This window comes from Talpa occidentalis, unplaced genomic scaffold, assembly GCF_014898055.3.
Source record: "Talpa occidentalis isolate TD23 unplaced genomic scaffold, MPIMG_talOcc4v2.1 talOcc4.11, whole genome shotgun sequence".
Lineage (NCBI taxonomy): Eukaryota > Metazoa > Chordata > Mammalia > Eulipotyphla > Talpidae > Talpa > Talpa occidentalis.
This window is the reverse complement of record NW_023601104.1, coordinates 91,491,248-91,515,481: the sequence shown is the minus strand read 5'-3', so window position 1 is coordinate 91,515,481 and position 24,234 is coordinate 91,491,248. Positions and strand designations below refer to the sequence as shown.

Below are 24,234 nucleotides of genomic sequence, written 5' to 3'. Positions count from 1 at the left end.
GTTTTCAAAACTGATTGTATCTTTATTTTTGTTTGTTTCATTGTTTTCATTCTATTTAGAATACTTTCTTCTAATTTCCCTGCTTATTTTATCTTTGGCCTATGGGTTCCTATAGAAGTGTGATACTTAGTTTTCAATTATTTGGGATTTTTTCCAGCAGTCTTTCTGTTAATAATTTACAGTTTACTTCTGTTGTCCTCAGAGAATACATTTTGTATAACTTGAGTCTTTTAAAATTTACTGAGACATATTTTATGGCCCAGAATGCGGTTTATCCTGGCAAATGTAACAAGTACATTGAAAAGATTATCTATTCTGCTATTCTTGGGTGGAGGGTTCTATAAATGTCTGTTAGGTCAAGGGGATTGAGCATTTAGTTTAGATCTCCTCTATCTTTACTAATTTTGTCAATTATTGGGAGTCTGGTACTATAATCTCCCATCATAATTATAAAGTTGGCAATTTTGTCTTTTGGTTGTGTCTGTTTTACATTTCATGGATCTTGGAATTCTGTTATTAGGTTACATATGCTTTATATTTGTTATGTCTTCTTGACTGTTATGAAATGTCCCTATTTATCTCTGATAATGTTCCTGAAATCTACTTATCTGTTATGAAATACTCTAGCTTTCTCATGACTAGTGTTTGCATGGTATATTTTTTTCCATCATTTTGTCTCTGTAGCTTGAAGTTTTAAGTGGGTTTCTAAAAAAGGAAATCCTGCCATTTGTAGCAACATGGATGAACCCAGAGGAATAATCCTAAGTGAAATAAGCCAGACAGTGAAAGGCAGATATTGCATGTTCTCACTCATATGTGAAGTCTAAAAATAAAAAAGGCCAGATTCATAGAGACAGAACGGTGACTGCCTGGGACGGTGGGAGTGGTGGGGGCAGGGATAAGGAGATAGTGGTCAGAGGGTACAAGTGTTCTGTTAACATTGTGTCAGTTCTAGGAACTGGTGAAGTGATTAGGTCTAAACATGTCATTTCATTTTTTGTTTTCTCTGTTTAACCTGTTCTTTTTATTATCTGCTACCTTCTTTGAATTAATTTCTCCGGCCTCTTCATGTTACCTTTTTTTTTTTGTGAGTGACAACCTGCATCTTTCACTTATCACAGTCTAACCTACTGTCATGCTATGTTAGCTTTAACTTACAAACTTTATGACCTTTACAAACCTTTCCATTCCTGCCCTTTGTGCTAGTATTGTCATACATTTTAACTCCGGGTAGATCCCACAGCATAATGTGACTTTGACTTTGAGCAGTCCACTGTAATGCAAAGAAATCTAGATGGGAGGAGAAGCCGCTTATATGTGCTCAGGGCTCTTGTTTTTCAGTGTCCTTTGTTCTTCTGTGTTGATCTCTGTTTTTATCTGCTATCACTTTCCTCCACCTGAAGAACTTCCTTTAGTATTTGTCATAGCATAATGAGTTCTCTCACTTCCATTTGTCTATAAAAATCTTTCTTTTAATCTCATTATCGAAAGGTGTGGATTTTTTTTCCTACTTGGTATAGAGTTCTAGGTTGACACTTGTTTTCACAGCGCTTTAAAAGTATTGTCCATTATCTCTGCTGGTTTCTGATGAGAAGCGTGCAGTAATTATCTTCATTTTTCTGCATATATTGTCTTCTGTTCCCCAAACTACTTCATTTCTAATGACTCATTTTGAACAGTTCGTTATGGTTTATGCCCTAGTGTCATTTTCTTCATGTTTTTTTTCCTGTTTGGGACTTGCTGAACTTCTTGGTTTGTGGCCTTATAGTTTGCATCAAACTTGGAAAACTTCTGACCACTAGTTCTTCAAATATGTTTTATATTCCCCTCCTAGCCTGTTTCCTTTTGTTATATGTTAAATTGATGGATACTGTATGACAAGTCTGGTTCTGTTCTTTTTTTCAGACTTTTGAATGGCTTTCTATTTCTTGTTGTTTCTAAATTCATTTATCTATTTGTCCATAATGTCAAGTCTGCTAATTCCATTCAGTGAAATGTTCATTTCAGGGATTTTATTTTCCATCTTTTGAATTTGCGTCTTTTTCTTTTTATGTCTTTTCTCTCTTTCCCATTATTTTCTTGAGTTCCTTTATCCCTGTGTGTATATATGCTATAAAAACTGCTTTAAAATCTTTGCTTACTCTACTATTACTGTGTTTCTATTGACTACTTTTTCTTTTGTTTATGAGACACATTTTCCTTCTGTCTCTACATGTACATTTTTTAAAATTGGATGCTGGATCTTATAAATATTATATTGCTGAGTGTTTGAATTTTATTGCCTTCCTTAAACCCTGTTGAAGAGTTTCTTTTTTTGTCAGACACAAAGTTACCTGTAAATCAGTGTAATCCTTTTCAGGTTCATCTTAAAGCATTTTTATGTTTCTTTAGAATCGCTTTCTGTTTAGGTCTAGAATAGTTTTACCACTCCAGATTCTTCTGGGGTGTCTCTCTACTCTAACTAGTGGGAACATAATCAGTTTGCAGCTCTGCATGAACCCTGCCAAGTAGTCAACTTATTCTTTCTCTGAATTGCTCTTCATCCTGTCATTTGCTCTTTGCCCAGCCTTGAGGACTTGCACGCTGTGTTGAGCAGATTTGTATTCATTCAGACTCAAAGGGTCCCTTTGTGCTGATTTTTGGATGCCTTCTTATTTGTGGCTTCCTCCTCTCTAGTACATTGCTCTAAATATTCTAGCTGCTTGCTAGGACTTTGATCTCTGTCATCTTAACTCAGACACACTTGAGCTCCACTTGAATTTCCTCTTTCTACTTAGTTGGGAAATTGCCTGTAGACAAAAAGAGCACTTGGAGAGCTCACTTTATTTCCTGTTGCACTACCAGTTGTTAGACGTCTGAAAGCAGTTGTTTCATATATTTTGTTTACTTTTCTAGCTGTTTATGGTAGAAGGGCAAGTCCTACAGCAGTCACCTTCTCATAGATAGAAGTAGAATTCTGCTCTTGCTTTTTTTTTATTCAATGGTATGTAACTAAGATTCACTTTGTCACATGTAGTTATAATTAATTCTTTTTCATCACTTTATTATACTCCCCTGTGTGGGTACACTGCTGCTAAATTTTCCCTTTTCCTGTTGATGATATTTGACTTTTGTCTGGCCTTCTGCTATTAAAGGAAGACGTGGTATAAATATACTTGTATGTGTCTCCTGAATATATACATATTGGAGTGGAATTACCATGCAATGTATTTTTCTGTAGTTGTAGTTGTTTTTATCTTCTAGATTTATATTCTGAATTTAGTATATCACTATTTGATAATCCAAGAAATGCTGATTTTCTTTCTTTTCATTTTCTAAATTGTCCACTATTTCCTTCATTATTTTGTTTCTGCTGCTACTCTGATTTGGGCACCTCTCCTCTTTTGCCATTTTAGAAATAATATGTCTTTAGAAATAGTGTATAAATAACCTGCTACTTCTGTGCTTGATTCATGGTTTTATTTCTATACAGTATTTTCCTTCTTCAACTAAGCTCAAGAAATAACTGGTCTCTCTTTATCTTCCAGATCTTACCTTGAACACAAGACCTCCATGAACTATATGCTGGCAACACGCCTCTTCCAGGACAGGTGGGGATTTGCCAGTCTTCTCGGTTTAGTAGGATAAAATCACAAGATTAGTAAAATATGCATGCAAAAGAAGGAAATAAGCTATATAAAAGTCTCTATGTAAAATCTCTGATAGAAAGGAACTTCCAGAAAATACAATACCTAATTTTTCCAGAATTTATTCACTCTCAGCACTTTGTAATATTCCCAGAGACCACAAATTAAATCAGGAGGATCTTTAAACACTCTTAACATGTGCCTTAAACTTTATTCTTTTTAAAAGAAGGCCCTTTCTCAGTACCTTTTTACTTTAGACACGGTTTTAACAGACAGGATGATCTGTTTTTCCAGACTAGAAGAGATTAGAATGATCAGATTAGAAAAGGTGGGAGGTAATTCACAAGATAAATACAGTGAGTTGTAAGAAATGACAACTGATAACCTCAATACTGGGGAAAATAGGGGGAAATGATAGAAAACAGGTGTTGGAATTCAAATGCTTTCCCTCCAAAGCAATCAGGGACTGCTTAGTCCCACATATTTTGTTGCTCCTGAGACATAAGTGCATTATAGTAATTGATTATCAAAATGAGGTACTTTCGTTATTTAGAGAAATTATATTATTTCCATGGTATTTGTGCTTTTTTGCAGGATTCTTATAAGAGATACTCAAATTTCTTGTAATTTCATGATCTATTATCAGGAAATACATGGTATTTGCAATTTCTCTTTGTAAATTTGTGGTTATTTCTATTGATTAAGTAATTACATGGTGTAGTATATAACTAAAGAGGTCTTCAGATTTGCTTGGAAGACATAGACTCTCAGTTCTACATGTATCACCTGTACTTTTTTCTCCCCACCTCTAGAAACTTTTGCGTGGTTCCTCTATCTTTAGAGTTCTGATATTTGACTAAGCTGTGTCCTCTGGTGTGTTACTTTTCATTATTTATGATTATTATTTTTTTTGTAGTGAATGAATCCTTTCCATCTAAAGATGTCTTTCTACTAAGAGAAATATTCCCATTATATTCTCTTTCCTCTCCTTGTTAGATGAATTTTGGATAGTTTGCAAATCTTCCATACTTCTTCCATACTTTTGATCTCATTGTCTCTAACCTTTAAATTCTGGGAGATTTCTGTAGCTTTGTTTTCTAAACTCTAAATTGATCTTCATAACTGGTATCTATTTTGTTTTCTCCTACCAGCGTAGGAGAGTGTTGTTTGATTCACTTTTTTTTCTTTTTTGTCCAGATCTGATTTTTTATTTTTTATTATTTTTTTTACATAGAAAAGATGCTTTTAATACTTATTTTTTTTAATTTTAATTTTATTTTTATATTGCCCATACAATTGCAACCCCCTTATTTTGACCCCAATCCCTCCTTTTCCTGACCCCTACCCACCATAGAGTGTCTCTGGTTCATAGTTGTTTGTTGATTTTGATTTTTACTTTCTTATAGTTATAGTTATTTGTTTTTTGACTCATTTATAGTCCATGGATGTGCAATAACCTTTCTCATCTCTTTCATTGTCTTAGTTTGAATTTCCTTTCCTTTTTTGCATTATATTTAATTCTTCTGGATTAGCGCTGTTTGTACATCTCATTGTTCTTAGTTTATACGGTTAAATTTCTTCAAATATTTGATGATTTGTGGTTGTCCAGTCATCTTTATAAGGAATGGGCTGTTTGCTTAGAGTAGGTAGTTTACATGAGGTTCCTCACAGGCTGTCTGTTTCCAGAATGACGTGAACTCTATGCTTAAGGCCAGATCTTTCCACACTTCAGATTCCCATGAGTGAGAAGGAAGGCAAGCAGGCAATCTGGAACCCTGCCCCCCCAACAGCCAAAATTCTCAAACATTCTCCTAAGGGTAGCACAACAATAAAAATTTTAGATGTAATAATAGATGTGCTTCATTATTAACACATTTGATAACAACACCTGGCAGCAGGTCTAATTTAAAAAGTAAAATAGGGCCTCCCTGGTGGCTTAAGGGGTTAAGCACCACACTATGAAGCAATCCACAGCCTCTGCAGCACGAGTTCGATCCTCAGCTGGTCAGGGAGCAACCCACATGGCGAGGCAGACCTCTCCTGTCTTGCCAGGTGCTCCCCTCGGCAGCATGCTTTGGTCTGTCTACCTGTTCTGTTCCCCACTCTGTCTCTGGTGGATCCTCTCTTCCCCCACACCTCTGGCCTGTACCCAGCTCTTATATGCATAAATAAATCTTTAAAAAATATATAAAAAAATAAACAGTACAATAAGTGTTGGCAACATTTATTGGCAATAGCCACCTGTAACAACTCTAAAATTTAATGGAAGAAAAGTTAACACTTTTGATATGCTACTACTATGGATCACTTCTAACATGTATATGAAGGAGATGCTGAACTACAGCTAAGAGATACCTTTTTTCCCTTCAAATTTGTGCACTCCCTGAATTTTTTCTTCAGACCCCAGTTAACATTTCCTGCTTATAAAGCATTCTTAAAACTTTGATTTAAAAACAAACAAGCATGAATTTCCCAGTTTAGCAAAGGAATACCCTCACGATCTAGTCTGTCATTTTAGCTTAATCTTCATTTTTCCACACCAACTCATGGCCATGTCTACTTTTTCTTTTCACCGCCTCCTTATCCTTACTTGCTTGCCATCCTTGGAATAGCCTTTAATCCATCCCTGAATTCTTCTAGTTATGTCCTTCATCCTCTTACCTACACAGGGAGAAGCCCTTCTTACACTTCAGTGTGACTTAAATTCCCATATTGTATTATCATTGCCTGTTTACTCTCTAGTCTATTTGAATGACAATTGGCTTTTTAAGAGGAGGTGCTTTTAATGTTCATCATTGCCAGTATCAGAAACCTACCACCTAGTGAGTGCAAATACAAAATATTAATGCATTAAAAATATAACCATATTTATTGCAAGCCCTAATCTCTTCAAGTAAGTCAGCTTTCTCTTCAATATGAAGATGTTTTCCCTTTCACATATTCCATTGTGTTATTGTCAGGTCACTTTCAAACTAATTTTCTAATCATTTCTTTCAGATTAATTTTGTCTTCCTTCCATGCCCTCTCACCCACCTACCCACCCTGCTCAGGCATATCGTATCTTACTATCTTATGGTATGACAGTAATTTAACCTTGACTGCATGTTAGGAGCACGTGGTAATCTGGCAAACCATATGCTCTGGCCCCAACCCTAGACTGAAGTACTGGTTTGTGCTAAAAGCTACCCGGGCAATTGCCATGTGAAGCTATGATTCCAAATTACTAGAGAAAACTATTTGCTAAAATTATTTGCTAGAACTATTTGCTATTAGCATGAATAGAAAAAAAATTAGGAGGAAAGAATACATTTTGGGAAGACTTAAGCTTTTCACTTGAGGTTTTTATAGACAGAAAATCTTCAAATTCATTGCATCTGTCTATTTTAAAAAAAAAAAACAATGCCATATGTAAAACCAGAAATCATAGAGGGTGAATCGATAAAGCAAAATGATTATAAACTAGTGGACACTCAAAAGCGAAGTAGGTTTTCTGAGGCTAAGAAGGAGGGTGGAAGGAGAAGTGATAAATCAGGTGTAAGGAATGGTGGTAAGGAAAAAAGGAAATTGTAGGAATCGATTTTTTTGTCAAAGAAATTAACCTTTGTCTGGCTCATAAGGAATTTATAGCTTTAACATTTTTAAACAACAAAGGGAATTGATTTAAACCCAATACCAAAGGGTACGTGTTGTGTGATTCCATTTATATAACACTTTGAAATGATACAGTGTTAGAATGGAGTACAGACTAAGGGGAGCTAGGGGCTAGGTAAGAAGTGTCTGGTTATAGAAGGGCAATACAAGGAGGTTCCTTATGCTGGTGGAATTACTCAGTATGTGGTCAGCAGCAGTGAATACGTGAATGTTACAGTGATACAATTAGACTAAATATACACATATACAAATAAATACATTAGAAGGGGAAAATAAAAATATTATTAAGTGAAAGCAAATTAAATGTGAGAATGTTTTAAAAGAGCCAATTGGAACATGAATGGCACCCAGTTCCTTCGGTTAGCGCCCATCTCTAATGTGGAGACAATAGCATCTCTTTTTTAAAGAGTTTTTGTTTTTTTAAATTATGGAACATCGATTTCTGATGAGCATCCTTTTTGAATCTCATGAGAATTGATAGTGGGTTCTTTTCCAAATACTGTTTAGTGCAAGTAGAAAGAGCATTGGAGCCAAAGACCTAAGTCCTGGCTTCAAATTTAAACCCTTTATACTTTGACCTTGGGCATGTCACAAAATGAACAGAGCCTGCTCTTTTTTATCAGTGGAGCTAATAATAGCCTGCTCCACATAGTTATGAAGAATAAATGGGATTTGATTTGTGACTAGAATTCACAAATTGTTCAAGTAATTCTAGTAATTGTTATGATTTGTCTCTGGAATTCATTTATCCTTGCCCTTTTGTTTTTCAATAACCCTCCCTCAAACTTGCAGTTCTCTACCTTTTCTGAGAATGTTCTCAATTCATTTCTCTACTCCGCAAAGATGCCTTTCCTGGCATAATTTCATGTGGAATCTGCAATATAAATCTTAGGGGAGTGCATGTGTGTGTGAACCCAGGAGAGAATGTCTGCATAGTGCTCTCTAACCCACGTGTCCTTTCTACTTCTGTAGGGGAAACCCAAGAAGAAGCTTATTGACAGGAAGAACACGGTAACTGATTTTGCAAGTTGAGAAATTCTTTCCATGTGCATAGTGTATGACCATGGGACTAAGCATGATACTTTACATGACCATTTTCAGTTTGACTCAGCTTGAATAATAACATAGAATGTTTTTATTGAAACATTACTCTGTGGCAATTTCTTACAAACTTAGTTTTGTTTTTGTTTTTTTAATGACTACAGGTATATAATTTCAATTGATAGTAATAGTTTTCTTGTTTAGCTGTGTAATAGAGACCAAAGTACTAATGGGATTTCAACATTACTGTCATTTAGATGCAAATAAGAAGCTGCATTTTCATCTTTCTATACATGTAGTATTCAGCTCTGTGCTTCATAGGGTTGATCAGAACTGTTTCCAGTTTGCCATGAAACTAAAAGTGTGCAAAATGCATATTCTGGCAGAGGAGAAAAATGTCTTAGAGGATGGACTAGAAGGACTTTGCCCACCTCAGAATCACAACCATAACTGTAACCCAAGCCTAAACACATACCGTTGGTTATAGAGAGCTTGAGACATTCCATACATCCACTTTGTGTTGTACTGCTTTAAAAAAAAAAAAATGAAAATGATGAGAAAGAGACCTTCTACAGCTAGCTTTTTGCTTTACCTATAAGAATTAAGATAAACTGTCATCCAAATCCTTTAAAGCATAAATCTGCTTTTTCATTAAGGAAGAAAAAGGGTATGCCATTCACTTAAGGGAAAACTAGGAGAAATTGAGTTTGCAACCTGTTTCCAAATGAAAGTCACACTAAGTTTATAGGTTTTCTCCAGTCTTTAGTCAAGAAATATGTTTGTAGAGTATAATGCTTTCAATTTGGAAATTAGAAAAAATCTTAAACAACAAGAATATTTAAAGATCATTGGGTTCGGTCTCTGTTCATTTTGGGCCACTCATTTTATATTGCCACAAGTAGGGATGTTTGGGTGGCTTAGAGATATAAGCAAATGAAATTTGACATTGATACACCATTTGCTGGAGCATGAAACTAGTCTTAATGTATTTAAAGGGACTAAAATCATGTATAATATGTTCTTCGACCAAAATGAAATTAGAAATCAGTAAGTAGAAAATCTTTAGTATTTTCTACTCAAAGTGAAAGTATTTGGGAGAGAATACATTTCTGATTCAACACATTTCTTAATCCATGGGTCAAGGAAGACATTACAAGAGAAATTAGAAAATATTTTGAACTGGATAATAGTGCTTTGGAGGAAATTTATAGCTTTTAATGCTTATTTTGGAAAAGAGAAGACTAAAGTCAGTTATCTAACATTCCATTATAAGAAGTTAAGAGAAAAAGAAGAGTAACGCAGAGTAAGTAGGAGAGAGGAAGTAATATTTATAGAAATCAGTTAAATAGAAGACAAACAATAAAAAATAAATCCAAAATTTTTTCATTGGTAAGTTAACAGAATTGATCAACTCTTAGGTAGAAAGAAGAGCAAACACCAGTTGACCATAATCAGATAGGAAAGAGGGGACATGACTGTAGAGGCTACAGACATAGTATTAAGGGACTATTACTATAATAACCATATCTACCACTGGGACAATTTAGATAAAATGTCAAAGTTCTTTGGTGAGAGGAAGCACAAAACTGACAAAAGAAATAGAAATTTTGAAAAGACCTCTATTAGATTTGTAATAAAAAGCCTTCCTACAAAGAAAACCATTGGTCTAGTAGTTTTATTGTTGAATTTTATCAAGCATTTGAGGAAGTATAGTAGCAATCTTACATGAGTTGTCAAATATATGGAAAGGAGTACTTCCCATTCGTTTTACAATGCCAGTATAACTATAACACGCAAACTTGACAGAGACTTTTTTTTCCCAAAAAGCAGAAAGTTACAGACTAATGTCTTTTTGAACAGAGATACAAAATTTCTTAAAAGAATGTTAACACATTGAATCTTCCAGCATGTAAAAAGGACAATACATATGACTAAATGAGGTTTTTCCCAGTCATGCAAGCTTGATTTAACATTTGAAAATTAGCCAGTATGATTCATTATATTAACAAAGGAGAAAAACCTCATGGTCATTTCATTAGATGTTAAAATATTATATGAAATTCATAAGGAAAAACTCTTAGCAAATCAGGAATAAAAGGAAACTTCGTCAATGTGAAATTCATAAGGAAAAACTCTTAGCAAATCAGGAATAAAAGGAAACTTCCTCAATGTGATAAAGGCCTTCTATTAAAAATCCTGTTACTAATGTCTTAATGGTGAAATATTGAAAACTTTCCCCCAGTGGTTAGCAATAAGATAAGATGGCTACTTTCACCACTTGTGTTCACTTGTACTAGAAGTCCTAGAAAGTAAAAAGCAAGGAAGGTGGGGGGGGGGGAGTAGGGTAGTAGGGTTAAGAAAAAAGAAATAAAAGGCATACAGATTGTAAAGGAAGAAGTAAAATATCATCATTCCTGCGTGTTGTGGTCATGTTAGTAGAAAATCCCAAGGTATCTGTTTACAGGATAACTACAAGAACATAATTGTACTTATCAAGTTATTGGAATGCGAGAACATTATACTAAGCCTATTGTATTTTAATATACTATCAATAGTATTAAATAATTCAAAAGTAAAATTTTAAATTATACTTACAATAGCATTTGAAAATATGAAATCCTTAGGGGTCAATTTAACAAAACATGTTCAATACCTATATAGTAAAAAACATTAAATATGATGAAAAAGATTAAAGAAGATCTAAATAAACTGAGAGATATGCCATGTTCATGGATTAGAAGACTTACTATTGTCAAGATCTAAAGATTCAGTGCAATCCCAGTCATTATTTAGTAGATGTTTTAGTAAAAATTAATCTCACCCCCCCTAATTTATTTGGAAATGCAAATGACTTAGAATGTACAAAGTAATCTTGAAAAAGACTTGGTGTACCTCACTTCAAGAAGTACTGTAGTATTATGGTATTCAAGAATGTGGCAAATTGCTCAGTAGAACAGAATAGAGAACTCAGAATTAGACCCACATTTGATTTTCAACCAAAGACCCAAAGCAATCTATTGGGGTGAGGAAACTTTTAAACAAATGAGGTTGTATACCATATTTTAAAAAGTGAATCGCAACCCTTATCTCTCATAAAAATTAGAGATGCTCCTAGACAAAATCCCTATTATTATAAAACTTCTTGAGGAAAACATCTTTGTGATGATGGGCTTAGCAAAATTTTGTAGACACAGAAACAAAAGGAAGAAATTATAGGCTAGATAGCCTCAAAATTATGAACTTTTGGCTTAACATAAGATACTGTTAAGAAAATGAGTTAGGCATAGAATGAATTAAGATACTTATCAAACATATCCGTCAATGGACTGGTATCTAGAAAATGAAAGATTCCTAATCATAAAAAGACAGCCAGCCCAGTTACAAATGGGTAAAATATTTGAACAAAACGCTTCAAAAGGAAGATATATGAATAACCAGTATGCTCAGTATTAGTTATCAGAGAGTTGCAAATTAAAAGGAAATGCCACTAAATATCCAACAGAATGTCTAAAATTACATTAACTCACATTGTATACTTTAAATATCTTATAATTTTGTCAATTATAATTCATTAAAGCTGGGGGAGAAAATGACTGATAATACCAAATGTTGGTGAGACTGTGGAACTAATAGGAACTCTGATTAATCATTGTTAATCAATGCTGGTACAAGCACTTTAGAAAAAGTCTGTTAGAAAGCCTAGCTAGTTTCACTGAGATCTTTACCCGATAAAAGTGAAAACATAACCACAAGACAACATGTGCAAAATGATCATAGTTTTATTTATAATATTCCCAAAGCAGAAGCAGCCTGTGTGTCTAATAACAAGAGAGTAGATGAGCTGTGGATCTTTCACATAGAGGGTTAATCTTCAGCAGTAAGAGAAGGGATAAAAACATGCATGAATCTCAAAAAACATGCTGAATGATAGACAACAGAAAAGAGTTGCTACCATGTGATTCCTTTTAGAACAGGCAAAACTAACATGTAATGAAAAATTGAGGACTGTGACTTCCACGAGGGGCATAAGGGAGGGGTTTCCTGGGAAGAAGCATGAGAACGCTCTGAGAGGATAATGTTAGAGTTGGTGTTACATAGCTCTAGGCATTTGTCCAAACTCATCAGATGGACATTTAATATCTAGGGTTTCACTGTATGTAGTTTCTAGCTCAGCAAAAAGGCAATCTTCTCTGTCCCCAATCCAAAATCCTCAAAGCAAATACTGAACTTTAGATACTAATAATGTGCATGTTTAAGTGTTTAGTAGAGAAGTACACTTAGGTCTGTGCACAATTTTGAAAAAATAAAATTGACATGGAATTATTTTAAAAAAGGAAATGCTTTAAAAATGTGATGGATTGATGGGTGGATAGAAGAATGGGTGATTGCAGATAGACATATATCAATGAAACATACAGTAAAATATTGTAGAAACTACATGGTGGGCATATGAGTGTTTAGTGTACAATTCTTTAAACTTTTTAAGTATTTTTCATAATAAAATGTTGGAAAAATAAGATGGAATAAATGTAAGTTAAAGGTATTGCAGGAAATTCATTTATAGAAATTCAGCTGTTTATTAGAAAATGTTTATGGTGTGTCACCTATGTGATGGGCAATCTTATAAGCATCACTGACCCAGTGATCAGCCAAACAGCATGACCTCTCATAGAACTATAATTCTTGTCTATTAGATTCACTTTCTTAGTATTCCCTACCTCCATTCCTTGTACTAGTTAGGATTTATCTGTATATCCAGGGTTTCTTCAAGCTTCTTATTATTTTAAGATATTAGATTTATATATATATATTTTTTTTTTTTGGTGGGTCCCTTGCCGGTGGTCGGGGATCGAACTGGCACTGCAGAGGCTGTGGGCAGCCTCACAACCCAGTGCTCAACCGCTGCACCACCAGGGGAGGCCCGTAGATTTATAGTCTAATAAATTTGATTTATTTGGTTGAAAATAACTGATTTCACAAGTGTGTGCACGTGTGCACGCACATGTGTGTGTGTGTGTGTGTAAGGGAAGGTTCATTTGTGGGACTATGATAAGTGGCTTTGACTATTTTTAGTTTATTACCCTGTTTCCCGTTTCTGCCCCCAGTGTCAGAACTTTCCCTGTTCTTGGCTCAATATCCTGCTCCAGAGAGAAGGCCTCCAAAAGATTTACTGTCCAATCAATTTACCCAGAAATCCCTAAAAATCCCAAATAGGCCAAAAGATATAACCTTCCCATCAGACCCAGAGAGTGAGGATGATTTTTTGACCTCAAAGAGACTATGGTTTAGTTCAAGAGAGAGTTCAGAGCCAACCAGTTAGGTCTTGAGATTTGAGCATCCAGAGTTGGCTGCCTGTTTTCTGACACTAAAATGGATACTTCTTTTCTGACCTAATGATTTTCTTTGTCTGCTTTCTGCTTTGCTTGGTCCTTGTCTGAAATGATCCTAATAGTAGTCACTTCTCTAACTTGTTACTTCTCTTGGATGTGTCATGTGCTGCTGTCCCCCCCCTACCCCCAGCCCATTTCCCGTTCATGACCTGATAGAATTTGGCTTTGTCCTACATCTTCTGCCTTGCCTTGTCTATGCCTTTGACTCCAACTCCTGATCTGTACTTTACACCTGGAGAGCCCCTACTTTTCCCCACTTCCTCCTGTAGTTAAGTAGGCTCTAAGGGGGAGTTAGATTTATATTGGAATGCTTGAGATTGGGTGTGTCCTTAGGTCTTGGTAACCTTTCACTAAGGCCATTCCCTTGTGAGTCTCAGTCAGCTCTGTGCTACTATATTCACAGGAATGAACCGTTCCTCCCCTCATTTCAACCTCTGCTAAATCTGTATTTATTGAATGTTATATGCATTTAAGAGAACATTTGTGTAATTCTGAACAAGTTAGAATGAATAGCAATAAAGATCTCTACCTACTACCCAGATTAAGAATTAAAACATTACCTGTTATCTCCCAGTAACTTTGTTTTTTAAAGATTTATTTATTTATGCATACAAGAACTGGGGTATAGGCCAGAGGTGTGGTGGGGGTGAGAGGATTCACCAGAGACAGAGTAGGGATCAGAACAGGCAGACTGACTGAAATCCACTGCTGAGGGGAGCAGCGGGCGAGACAGGAGAGGTCTGCTGCACCATGTGGGTAGCTCCCTGGCCTGGGATCGAACTCATGCAGATAGCTTCGTAGTGCTGCATCTTAACCCCTTGCGCCACCAGGGAGGCCCCAACTCTCCCAGTAATTCTTATAAAATATTTGGTGGCACTTGATGAACTCTGTAATGAATAGTCAGCTAATATTGCTGAATGCTTTAAAATGCTTATATATTGCCTTCAGATGTATTTCTGTTCAAAACATTTAACGAATTCCGATAGGCCTTTAAGTGAAGATTTAATGTAGATTCCACCATTCTCATTTATCTATCAGACCTTTTTAATTCACTAGAGTTACCATCTGCATTCTGTCATCATTACAGAATTCTGTCAAGCTTAGCCTTGAAATAAATTAGAGATCTTTCTGAAGGCTGTAGCTTCTATATTATTTTTCCCTAGATTGGCTGCTGATGGAACAACAGAATTGAAGGTGGAAAGTATGAATTCAAAAGCCAAGCTGCATGCTGCTCTTTATGAGAGAAAGCTCCTATCTTTGGAGGTGCGAAAACGTAGACGGCGGAATGGCAGACTGAGAGCAATGAGGCCAAAATACCCAGGTACCTGCTGGTGAGCTTTCACCAAACTCCATTATCCGGGTCCTGCCAGACTAGTTAATTAGCTTCTTTAATTAATATTTAATGTCAGAACCTCCCTGGTCACATTTGCTTAGGTTTTTTTGTTTTTGTTTTTTGTTTGTTTGTTTTTTGTATAGGTCTTATCTCTGAAACTTAATTTCAAAAGCATTATAAATTTTAAACTTTCCATTCTATAATGTTGGTATTGAATATATCTCTGAAACTTAATTTCAAAAGCATTATAAATTTTAAACTTTCCATTCTATAATGTTGGTATTGAATATCTAAGACATAAACATTTTGGGCTTTGCGCTTAATCAAGCATCATATATTTCAGAAATAATATTAACTTAAGTTTAACGGAGTCCTGAACATTATAACTTAGGCCTTTCCTAATAAGTTTATTAAATTCACATCACCCTTTAACATTGCATTGGCCTAAATATTTTAAACATGAACAAAGGGGAATTTCTTCCTCTCAGAGTCTCCCATGGCCTAAGTCTATCTCTCACTGACTGATTTCCTTCCTTTTTCTCCCTCCATCCCTTCTTTGTTACACATCTATATTGGGCATGTTAATCACTGGTGAATAAAAAAGATATGGTTCTTCTCTTCTTGTTCAATTCCAAGGCAGTGAAGGAGGGGATAATGAATATCTCCCCTGCTCTTTGTACCCCAGTGAATGGTCCCTTTCTGAAAACCTCTGACATACTATAGAGATTCCTGAGATGCCCTCTGCCTTCGGCATTGTCATGAGAAACATTGACTCTCCTGAAGATCATTGATGGATTTTTAGAATATATTAGAGTGGAGGGTGTCATTTGTATGCTGGTAGTTTTTTGTCTTATTTGTAGTCTGATCTAAAATGGGATTTTACGGGAAAAAAAGGAAGGTATTGGGAGAGAGGAAAATTTAATCCTTTTTTCAGCAACATTAGTGATTCTTCGCATTTAGTGATTACCCAACCAGCTGAAATGAATGTTAAAACTGAGACAGAGAGTGAAGAGGAAGAAGAAGTTGCATTAGACAACGAAGATGAAGAACAGGAAGCTTCCCAGGAGGAGTCTGCAGGGTCTCTTGGAGAAAATCAAGGCAAATACACACGCTCATTGTCTGTTATGGTAGAAAATTCACCCAAAGAAAATGCCATGAAAGTTTCGGAGTGGAGTAATAAAGGTGAACAATGCTCCAAAATTGAGCCTCAGGAATCAGAGTCCAAATTTAACCTGATGCAGATCCTGCAAGATAATGGCAATCTCAGGTATGAACATTTTGTTATTACACTAGTAAAGCTGATAATAGCTAATTCTTAACTGGCTGCCAGGTACTTTGCTAATGGCTTTATAGCCACTTGTCTTATTTATAACAGTTTTATGAAAATAATGATTGTGATATGATACTGCTTTTAAGGAAACTGAGCCTTAGAAAAGTTACTTGTCCGAGGTTTATAGCCATAATACAATCCAGCTCCCAGTGGCCTAACAGTATTTTGCTGGGTTTTAGTGTTAGTCATTCAGAACATAAGGTAACTGAGTCAAAGAACTCAAAGCAACTCATAGTTTAGTACAGGGACACTTAGAGTGCTGGAGCTGTGGCTCCAGAGTGGACAGAGTACTCTTAGGAGTGATTGGTCTTGTTTGGAAGGGCTAGAGAGACATGAGGGAGAAGGCAATATTTGGACCAGGGTTTGACTAATGAGTAGGATTTCCAGAGGCTTTCAAGGTGACTGTTAAGTCTGGGAGGCTGGTATAGGAAATACAGGCCCAGAGATCTGAGAGCATAGTCATGTCTTCAGTCCCTCAATAAATAGTGGTCACCAGCTCTGTGCCAGGAATTGTGCTTGGCTGTGTATTGTTACAATTGGTACAATGTATTCTTACCAAGACATAGTAATGAAGCTGATTGTCTAGTGGGGAAGACTGACAGTAAAAAAAGAAACCAGGAAATTTTAGGCAATAAGAATTGCTGTGAAAACAATAAAATGGTGTCACGTTAAAGAGAAAAATTGGACAGAGTTTCTTTAGATTGTGGTATTCAAGCATGGAGAAGTAGGTGAGGCGTGTTCTGAATGATGAGAAAGTCATGAATATCTGGGAGCAGAATGTTTCAGGCAGAACAGTAAGTACAAAAACCTTGAAATTGAAATGAGCTTGGTGTGTTTGAGAAATACAGATTCGTATGGTAAACTAGCAGAAAAGGGCACAGTGAGAAATGAGACAAAAAAAAAAAAAGTGGATGTCATTTGATCATAAAGGACTTGAAAAGGAGCCTGTACTTTATTTTCTATGTGGATCATTTTCAAGCAGATGAATGATGTGGTTGGGTTTTGATTTAGAAAGTAAATTCTGCTTGCACTGTGGCAGAGTGATTGAAAAGAGGAGAAACTAAAGTCAGAGTCGTGAGTTAGGGACTTTTAAAATAGCCCAGAGCCAGGAAGATGAAGACTTTCATCAGAACAATGGCTATTGTGTTGGAGAGACTGGGATATACTTAATGAAATTTGCAAGATAAAATTGACAGACCTTGGTATCTGATTCAATGTAGGAATGTCAAAGACTGAGTTTTCCTAATTTGGCAACTCGATGATGCTCTCAGTTAATGTAAGAAGCATTGGAGCTGGTTTCATGGTAAAATTGTATTTCTTTTGGGATTCAGTGAGGTAGAAGTGCTCTGGGATGAAGATATTCAGTTGATAGGTGGAAATGCAGCTTTGAAAGTCAGGAGTTGGGCGGGATTGTACAGTTGATAAATAAAAACTTCAGTGTAGATGAGCTTGTCCAATCTGGTTTAGTTCAGCATGCATGGACAAGGAGAAAAGGATGAGAATTGAACCCTGGGGAAATCTGATGTTTAATAGGGAAGAGACCAAGAAATATTGGGAAGAGAGGTGGACCTGGGCCTCCCCGGTGGTGCAGCGGGTTGAGCGCAGCACTGTGAAGCTGCCCACAGCCTCTGCAGTGAGGGTTTGATTCCCGGCTGGCTAGGGAGAATCCCACATGGCTTGGCGGACCTCTCCTGTTGTTCCCGCTGCTCCCCTCAGCAGTGTATTTTGGTTTGTCTGCTTGTTCTGCTCTCTGCTCTGTCTCTGGTGAATCCTCTCACCCTCCCATGCCTCTGGCTCTTGTATAAAACAAGCAAACAAACAAATATTTAAAAAAAAAAAAAACAACACTTCACTTGAAAAAAGAGAGAGAGGTGAACGTAAAACTGGGAGGGAGTAATGGGTGTGGTAGAAGCTATAACAGGAGTGACTCAAGCTGCAGAGTGCCTCAGGCAAATCAAGGTAGGATGAGGAGTAAGAAGAAAGAAGAGGCTTTTGTGACCTAGGGAGGACTTAGTGCATGGAAAAGAAATTGTGAGTTGAGGAAATGAGCAAGTGATTTTTTCAGAGTTTGGCAATGAAAGGACGATGAGAATGCATCAGAGAGAGCAAGAAAGGATTTGTTTTTTTTTTTTTAAAGATAAGGATTCTGGAATTTATAGACTAGAGGAAGGATTTGATGGGAAGTGGATTAGAGATGACGAAGTTGATATATTAATAAGAGGTGTCTTAAAGGAAGGTGGAACTAGGCCAGTGGGAGGGTATCTCTTCTAATAAGTCACAAAGATAGCACCATGAGAGGAATGGCAGTATAGGGCAAGGAAACTAATTGGTACATGATGGCTTTTATTTCCTAAATTAGAAGTAAGTTCTTACACTGCAACGATGGTGGGTAACCTTGGGGTTTGGGGTTTGGAGGGATAGAGTTAATATTTGGAACAGTATGGTGAAGAATGAGAATAGTTGCATTGGTGGAGAGCACACTGGCCTTTTCCATGCTTGTCAGTCGGCTCTCCCATCATGGCTAAATTAAGAGCTTCTCTATGCCTCAGTTTCCTTATATGTTAGACAAGCGTTTTTCAGACTTTTCTGGAAGGGAGAAAAAGATTCCACTGAGTTGAAATAAAGCATTTACAAGCAACTGAGCTATATTCTGAGCTCATTTCCAGCAATAACGTTCTACTTAGCTGTTGTAAAAATAAGTGATTTCTACATAAATCTTATGGATGTCACTTTCAGTGAATAAACTGTTTGTAATTGTGGGGTGTGTTAATGTAAATCAGTGGTTCTCAGACTGTGTTCTCTGGATCTGCCCATCATTTTTTTTTTGGGGGGGGGGCATGTCATGGGTGACTGGAGCATCTGAGGAAAGTCCACCATAAGCAAGGATTTGAAACTCCATGTCCCAGCCTCCTACTTGTATATACATTTTGAGAATACACATAGGTTTTATTTTTCAAAAATAGATTTCTTCAGTATAAATCTTCTAATTTTCATTCTTTCATTTTTTTTCAAATATTTTTTATGCATACAAGAACTGGGGTACAGGCTAGAGGTGCAGGGGCGGGGGAGTAAAAGGATTCACCAGAGACAGCGCAGGGAACAGAACAGGCAGATCTACTGAAATACACTGCTGAGGGGAGCAGCAGGTGAGACAGGAGAGGTCTGCTGCACCATGTGGGTCAGCTCCCTGGCCGGGGATGGAACTCATGCCACAGTGATAGCTGAGACTTTAGCCCTTGCGACCAGAGAGGCCCCTTTTCATCTTTTTGCTTATTTGTTGCTAATGACAAGTCTACCAATATGTCCAATACCTTAGATACAGTCTCAGAATTAATATCCCAAGCAACTTTTTAATAAGATGTGTAGAAATAGAAAGCTCAGTACTTATTCGTTTGATTTATAACAAAACAATGATTGAAATCTCACGTTCAGGGCAATAATTTTCTTATCCCAAAGATTTTCATGTTTTCGTATTAGAAGCCTAATAATAAAATTAGCTATTTTGCTGTATTTGGAGGTGTCTGAGACATGCCTTTTCTAAGCTCATTCTATTGCAAGTGAATTCGTTGACCAAAATTAAAAATCTTTTTTATTTATTTCAACATGAAAGCAATTTTTTATGGACGTAAAATTAATGGGAATGGTGGAGGACAAAGTGGTATGTGGTTTCCAGGTGTGAACAATTGTCCCTATTCAGAAATATTTGAAAATATATTATTTCAAAATCATAAAAATCATAGTGGTCCTACAAGCCATCCCTGTTAGTGACAGAGATGTTGCTGAAAATCTTTGGTATTAAACTTTCAAAAGTAAATCTTCCCAACCTAACTCCCATGCCCTCCAGGCCCCCCCAACACGTACATAGAAGCTAGACCTAGACCCTCTTATGATTTCCAAGTCTTTCATCCGAACCTTGGAGGCACAAGTGAGTAGAAATTCAGTGATTGCATGTGTGAGGATTGTAAACAAAGTTTGTGTTGGGCCCTAATCTACACTGATGTAATTTTGGCTAGAGTATCCGAAGGCCGATCAGCTGAAGTAACCCAAATCTCTCCTGAAAGAAGACAGATCTGCTGCATTTAGCACTGAAGTGAAAATTATCAGTGTCTTTCTGGTACTTCTGTCTTAATCAGATTTCCCTGTCTCTAACCTAGACCACCAGGCAAAACTCAGCTAGGTTCTTCAGTGATGGTGCTGAGCTGCTTTTCACTATATATAAGGATTTCTTTTTCCTGCTGAACATCTGGGCTCGTCCTAGCCCATCCGTTCATCTCTGCCAAACTCTGTTGGACTTCACTCATTTGTTCTGGGCTCTGACCATTCCTGTCTTGTAGCTGAAAAAAGCATGACCTTAAAATTTGGCCTCAAAAGTTCCTTTGTAGGATTTATCTGTTTCCTGCTTTGGAGACTTTTGCATATAGACATACTAGCTGCCATAGCAAAAGCCATACATTGTGAAAACTGGTAAGTATGTTTGTAAGGGCCTCCGAGGCAGAGAAGCTTCTCTAAAGTTAATACATAGGTTCTTGTGAAGATTCAGTATTTTTGACCACCCCCCCAGAAAGTTGTTTAAAAGTTGAAAGAGATTAGGTATAAGAATAGGAAACCTAGTTTCCAATTCTTGTTCGACTTTTTTCCCCGTGGTAAAAATGGGGAAAAAAGAATTCTCTGTCTCTGATTCTTTTAATAATAATAATAAAAAAAAAAACTCATGTACTGTTTAGAAGAAACCTTTATTCAGTGACTGTACGATGGGCTTCTTTTTTTCTTAGCCATTCAATGAAAAGATCCTCAAAGGCCACTTTGAGAGATGCAAGTACACGTTTGGTAGGCCAGCCATTCTGCCCTGTAACGGTATGTTGTTTTGATTTCTATAGCAAAGTACAGGCCCGAATAGCATTCTCTGCCTATCTCCAGCATGTTCAGATTCGCCTGATGAAAGACAGTGGAGGGCAAACATTCAGTGCCAGTTGGGCTGCCAAAGAGGATGAACAGATGGTGAGGCTCTTCTTGTTGGAATATTTTCACTTTACCTTTTTCTTTTCTTTATTTTTCTATTAGGGTAAAGTGTAATATTTTCTTCCAGTTAAAGAATCATTACACATATATTTTATAGATGTCTCTTTAATGTGAACTAATTTTTGATCTGGAGCCATGTTTATCACATGTGGCATCTCATTCATTGTAAAAATGGAAATTGACTATTGATTAGATGTCAGGCCCCCTGCAGAGAATAGAATACAACTGAGAGTTTTTCTCAGGCAGTTACACATTTGATTAACTCTTAGAGGTAGGCATTAGCATCTGCATTTTACAGATGAAGAAGCAGGAGACCTAGAGAAGGGAAGTCACTTACCTGTTGTCCCATGGGTTGTGGTGAAAGTGAAACTTGAACCTAGATGTTACAGTTGCACCTTCTTTGCTCTTCCATGGTTTCCAGGCATCATAAGGCATTTCTTTTCTGTCTTGAGGGGTGGAGTTCACTCATTGAAAGTCAGCACTATATCTTATATAAGCCTTCCAAGAATATACCATCCTTCCTTCATTTTTTAAATTTTATTTTATATATTTTTTACATCATTTTTCATTTTTGCACAATGTATGCATTCTCATCTTATTATAGTCCTCATATAATTCCCACCCCCCCTTATTTCGACCCTAATATCTACCCCCCACCGTGTGTCTCTGATTTATAGTTGCTTGTTGATTTTGATTTGTACTTTATTATAATTAGTACTTGATGTAACCTTAAAAATTCTTAGATTACTAGAAACAAATGTATGTGGTAAACTGCCTATCAGTCATTTGAACATGCCTAGAATTTAATACTCTGGCAAGGTTTTATTTTGGAATCAGAATGACAGGGAGTTTCAAGCTCTTTGGTAAGCTCAGTGCTTATAGAAGAAGCTACAGCCCTTTTATGGCCTGTTTAACCCTAGGGATGGGTCACCAGAAAGAGAGGAACCTTTAAGACTGAGAAAGTTCCACCTTTGTCCAATTCAGTGATGACCCTACCCTTCTCCACATACAAGAGGCACACAGTATGCCAGACTGCTTATAAAAACATGATGGATATCCCAGAAAACAGCTCATGAATTTAAAGTAGCCAATCCAAGCCAGAGATAAAACCTTAGTGTTGTGAAAAATATTTCAACCATCAGTGGAAAATGTTAGCTCTTCTTTTTCCAAGTGGAAAATTGAAACTGCCTTTTTGAGAGTCAGTGTGTCTACTCCACTGTGAAAAAATAATGTTTTAATATAACAGCTGAAGCCACCCTATAGTAGAGACAGCAGAGTAGAACTGTGAAATCCACCCCCCTGGTTACGGGGCTGTTCCTTTAGCTGGCATAAATTAACAGAAAGGACAATGCACCGAAATCCAATTCAAGAAGGGAAAAAAAGCTCAGAAAAGAATCTGCTGCAACTGCTGACTTGGAATCCACACAAGATTTTTATGGGGCCCTTTACAAGAATATTTAGGGTCATTGCTTAATATGAGCATGCCTTTTTGAGACTATATCTAGAGAGTAAACTACCCCATTACCTGACAGTTATGGCAGTGCTCTTGCTAATAAGGAATGTAGATGTTGAATTGCCTTCTCTAGCTCAGGTCAGGGTTAGAGATTCTTTATCACATAACTCACAGAATGCACAGTGATAGAAAGTCTACCTAACATCTTGCAGCAGTTTTTTTGTATTGATGGGTGTGGGTGAACGGCTAAGGTCCTTGGTCTTAAAAATCTCACTTGGAAGCATTTTTGATGTTTTGAAATGATCCAATTGGTGTCCAGCTTTCAGTCCTTTGCCCCACCTTAAGTGAGATGTATTTCTTTCTTTCTTTCTCTTAATAACCTTTTTGCTGTTTCCTCCCTGGCAACCCCCAGTTCTAAAAGCTGCCTAAGCCCTGAGAAAGGGGGGAAAAGCTATCACCTTTCAAGCAGAGGCATAGTTTTAAAAAAAAATGTGTAGTTTCTACTCTTTACAGATAGTCTTCATTATCCATGTGTTTCTCAACCTCTTCCTTCTATCTCTAGCTAAGCTTTTGACATGGGACCCTTGAAGGCCTCCCTTGGGTTCCATGGTATACTCTTTGCTCTTGAGTTTCCTTCCATTTCTGATGATTCTACCATGCTTTTTGATTTTGGGTTTGTTTTTATCCTCCTCATCCTTTCTGTATGTATGAAGATACCCGTATTCTTTCTCTGTCTTCTCACTTTTGATGATTTTATCTGCTTCTGTGTTTTCAGTTTCCACGGCCTATCCTTGAATGCTGCTTTCTTAATAGCTTTCTCTAGGCACACTATTAGAAGTGGTATCTATACTTTGAATGATTATGGTTCTATTTATTAATGAGTTATAGTACTGTCACACTTCTTTATTGCGTAGTTATTTGCATAATTTTTTATTTTGTGAGTGTCAACTTACTGGAGGAAGAGAATGTTTTCTTTATTTTGTTTTTCTGTGCCCTTCTTATACCTCACATGTTTGCTCTGGGCCTTTTCTTTGTTGAAATGTAGAATATACCTTTTCTCACATGCCTGTTGTGTGTAATGCTTTCATAACTTCTCCTCTGTTGCTTACCATAATCCCTGCATTTTTCCCCAATGACTCTCATTTGTAGGAGCTAGTGGTCCGTTTTCTCAAGCGAGCATCAAGTAACCTCCAGCATTCACTGAGGATGGTCTTACCCAGTCGACGATTAGCACTTCTGGAACGCAGAAGAATCCTGGCCCACCAGTTGGGTGACTTTATCATTGTGTATAATAAGGTAGGTGGTTTTTCTGTCAGCCTTGTGTTTTAGATGGCCACAGAGGGTGAGAAACAGGCTATAAGCTTTGTCCAACTGAGTGAAAAGGTCTGCCT

At 36.7% G+C, this 24,234-nt stretch overlaps 1 protein-coding gene across 10 annotated transcripts in view; it reads left to right on the top strand.

Moving 5' to 3' along the window:
* The window catches only part of TTLL5 (tubulin tyrosine ligase like 5), a 259,441-nt gene that overhangs the window by 76,257 nt on the left and 158,950 nt on the right, over positions 1-24,234 (top strand). For 7 of the 10 annotated variants that reach the window (XM_037503831.2, XM_037503829.2, XM_037503834.2 and 4 more), the window contains exons 18-23: positions 3,528-3,590; positions 8,250-8,288; positions 14,872-15,029; positions 16,002-16,308; positions 21,249-21,369; positions 23,993-24,139. In XM_037503831.2, coding sequence (XP_037359728.1) covers positions 3,528-3,590; positions 8,250-8,288; positions 14,872-15,029; positions 16,002-16,308; positions 21,249-21,369; positions 23,993-24,139 — 835 coding nt within the window. The remainder of the gene's footprint in view (positions 1-3,527; positions 3,591-8,249; positions 8,289-14,871; positions 15,030-16,001; positions 16,309-21,248; positions 21,370-23,992; positions 24,140-24,234) is intronic. The other 3 variants (XM_037503833.2, XM_054691987.1, XM_037503835.2) reach the window with 1 other exon arrangement.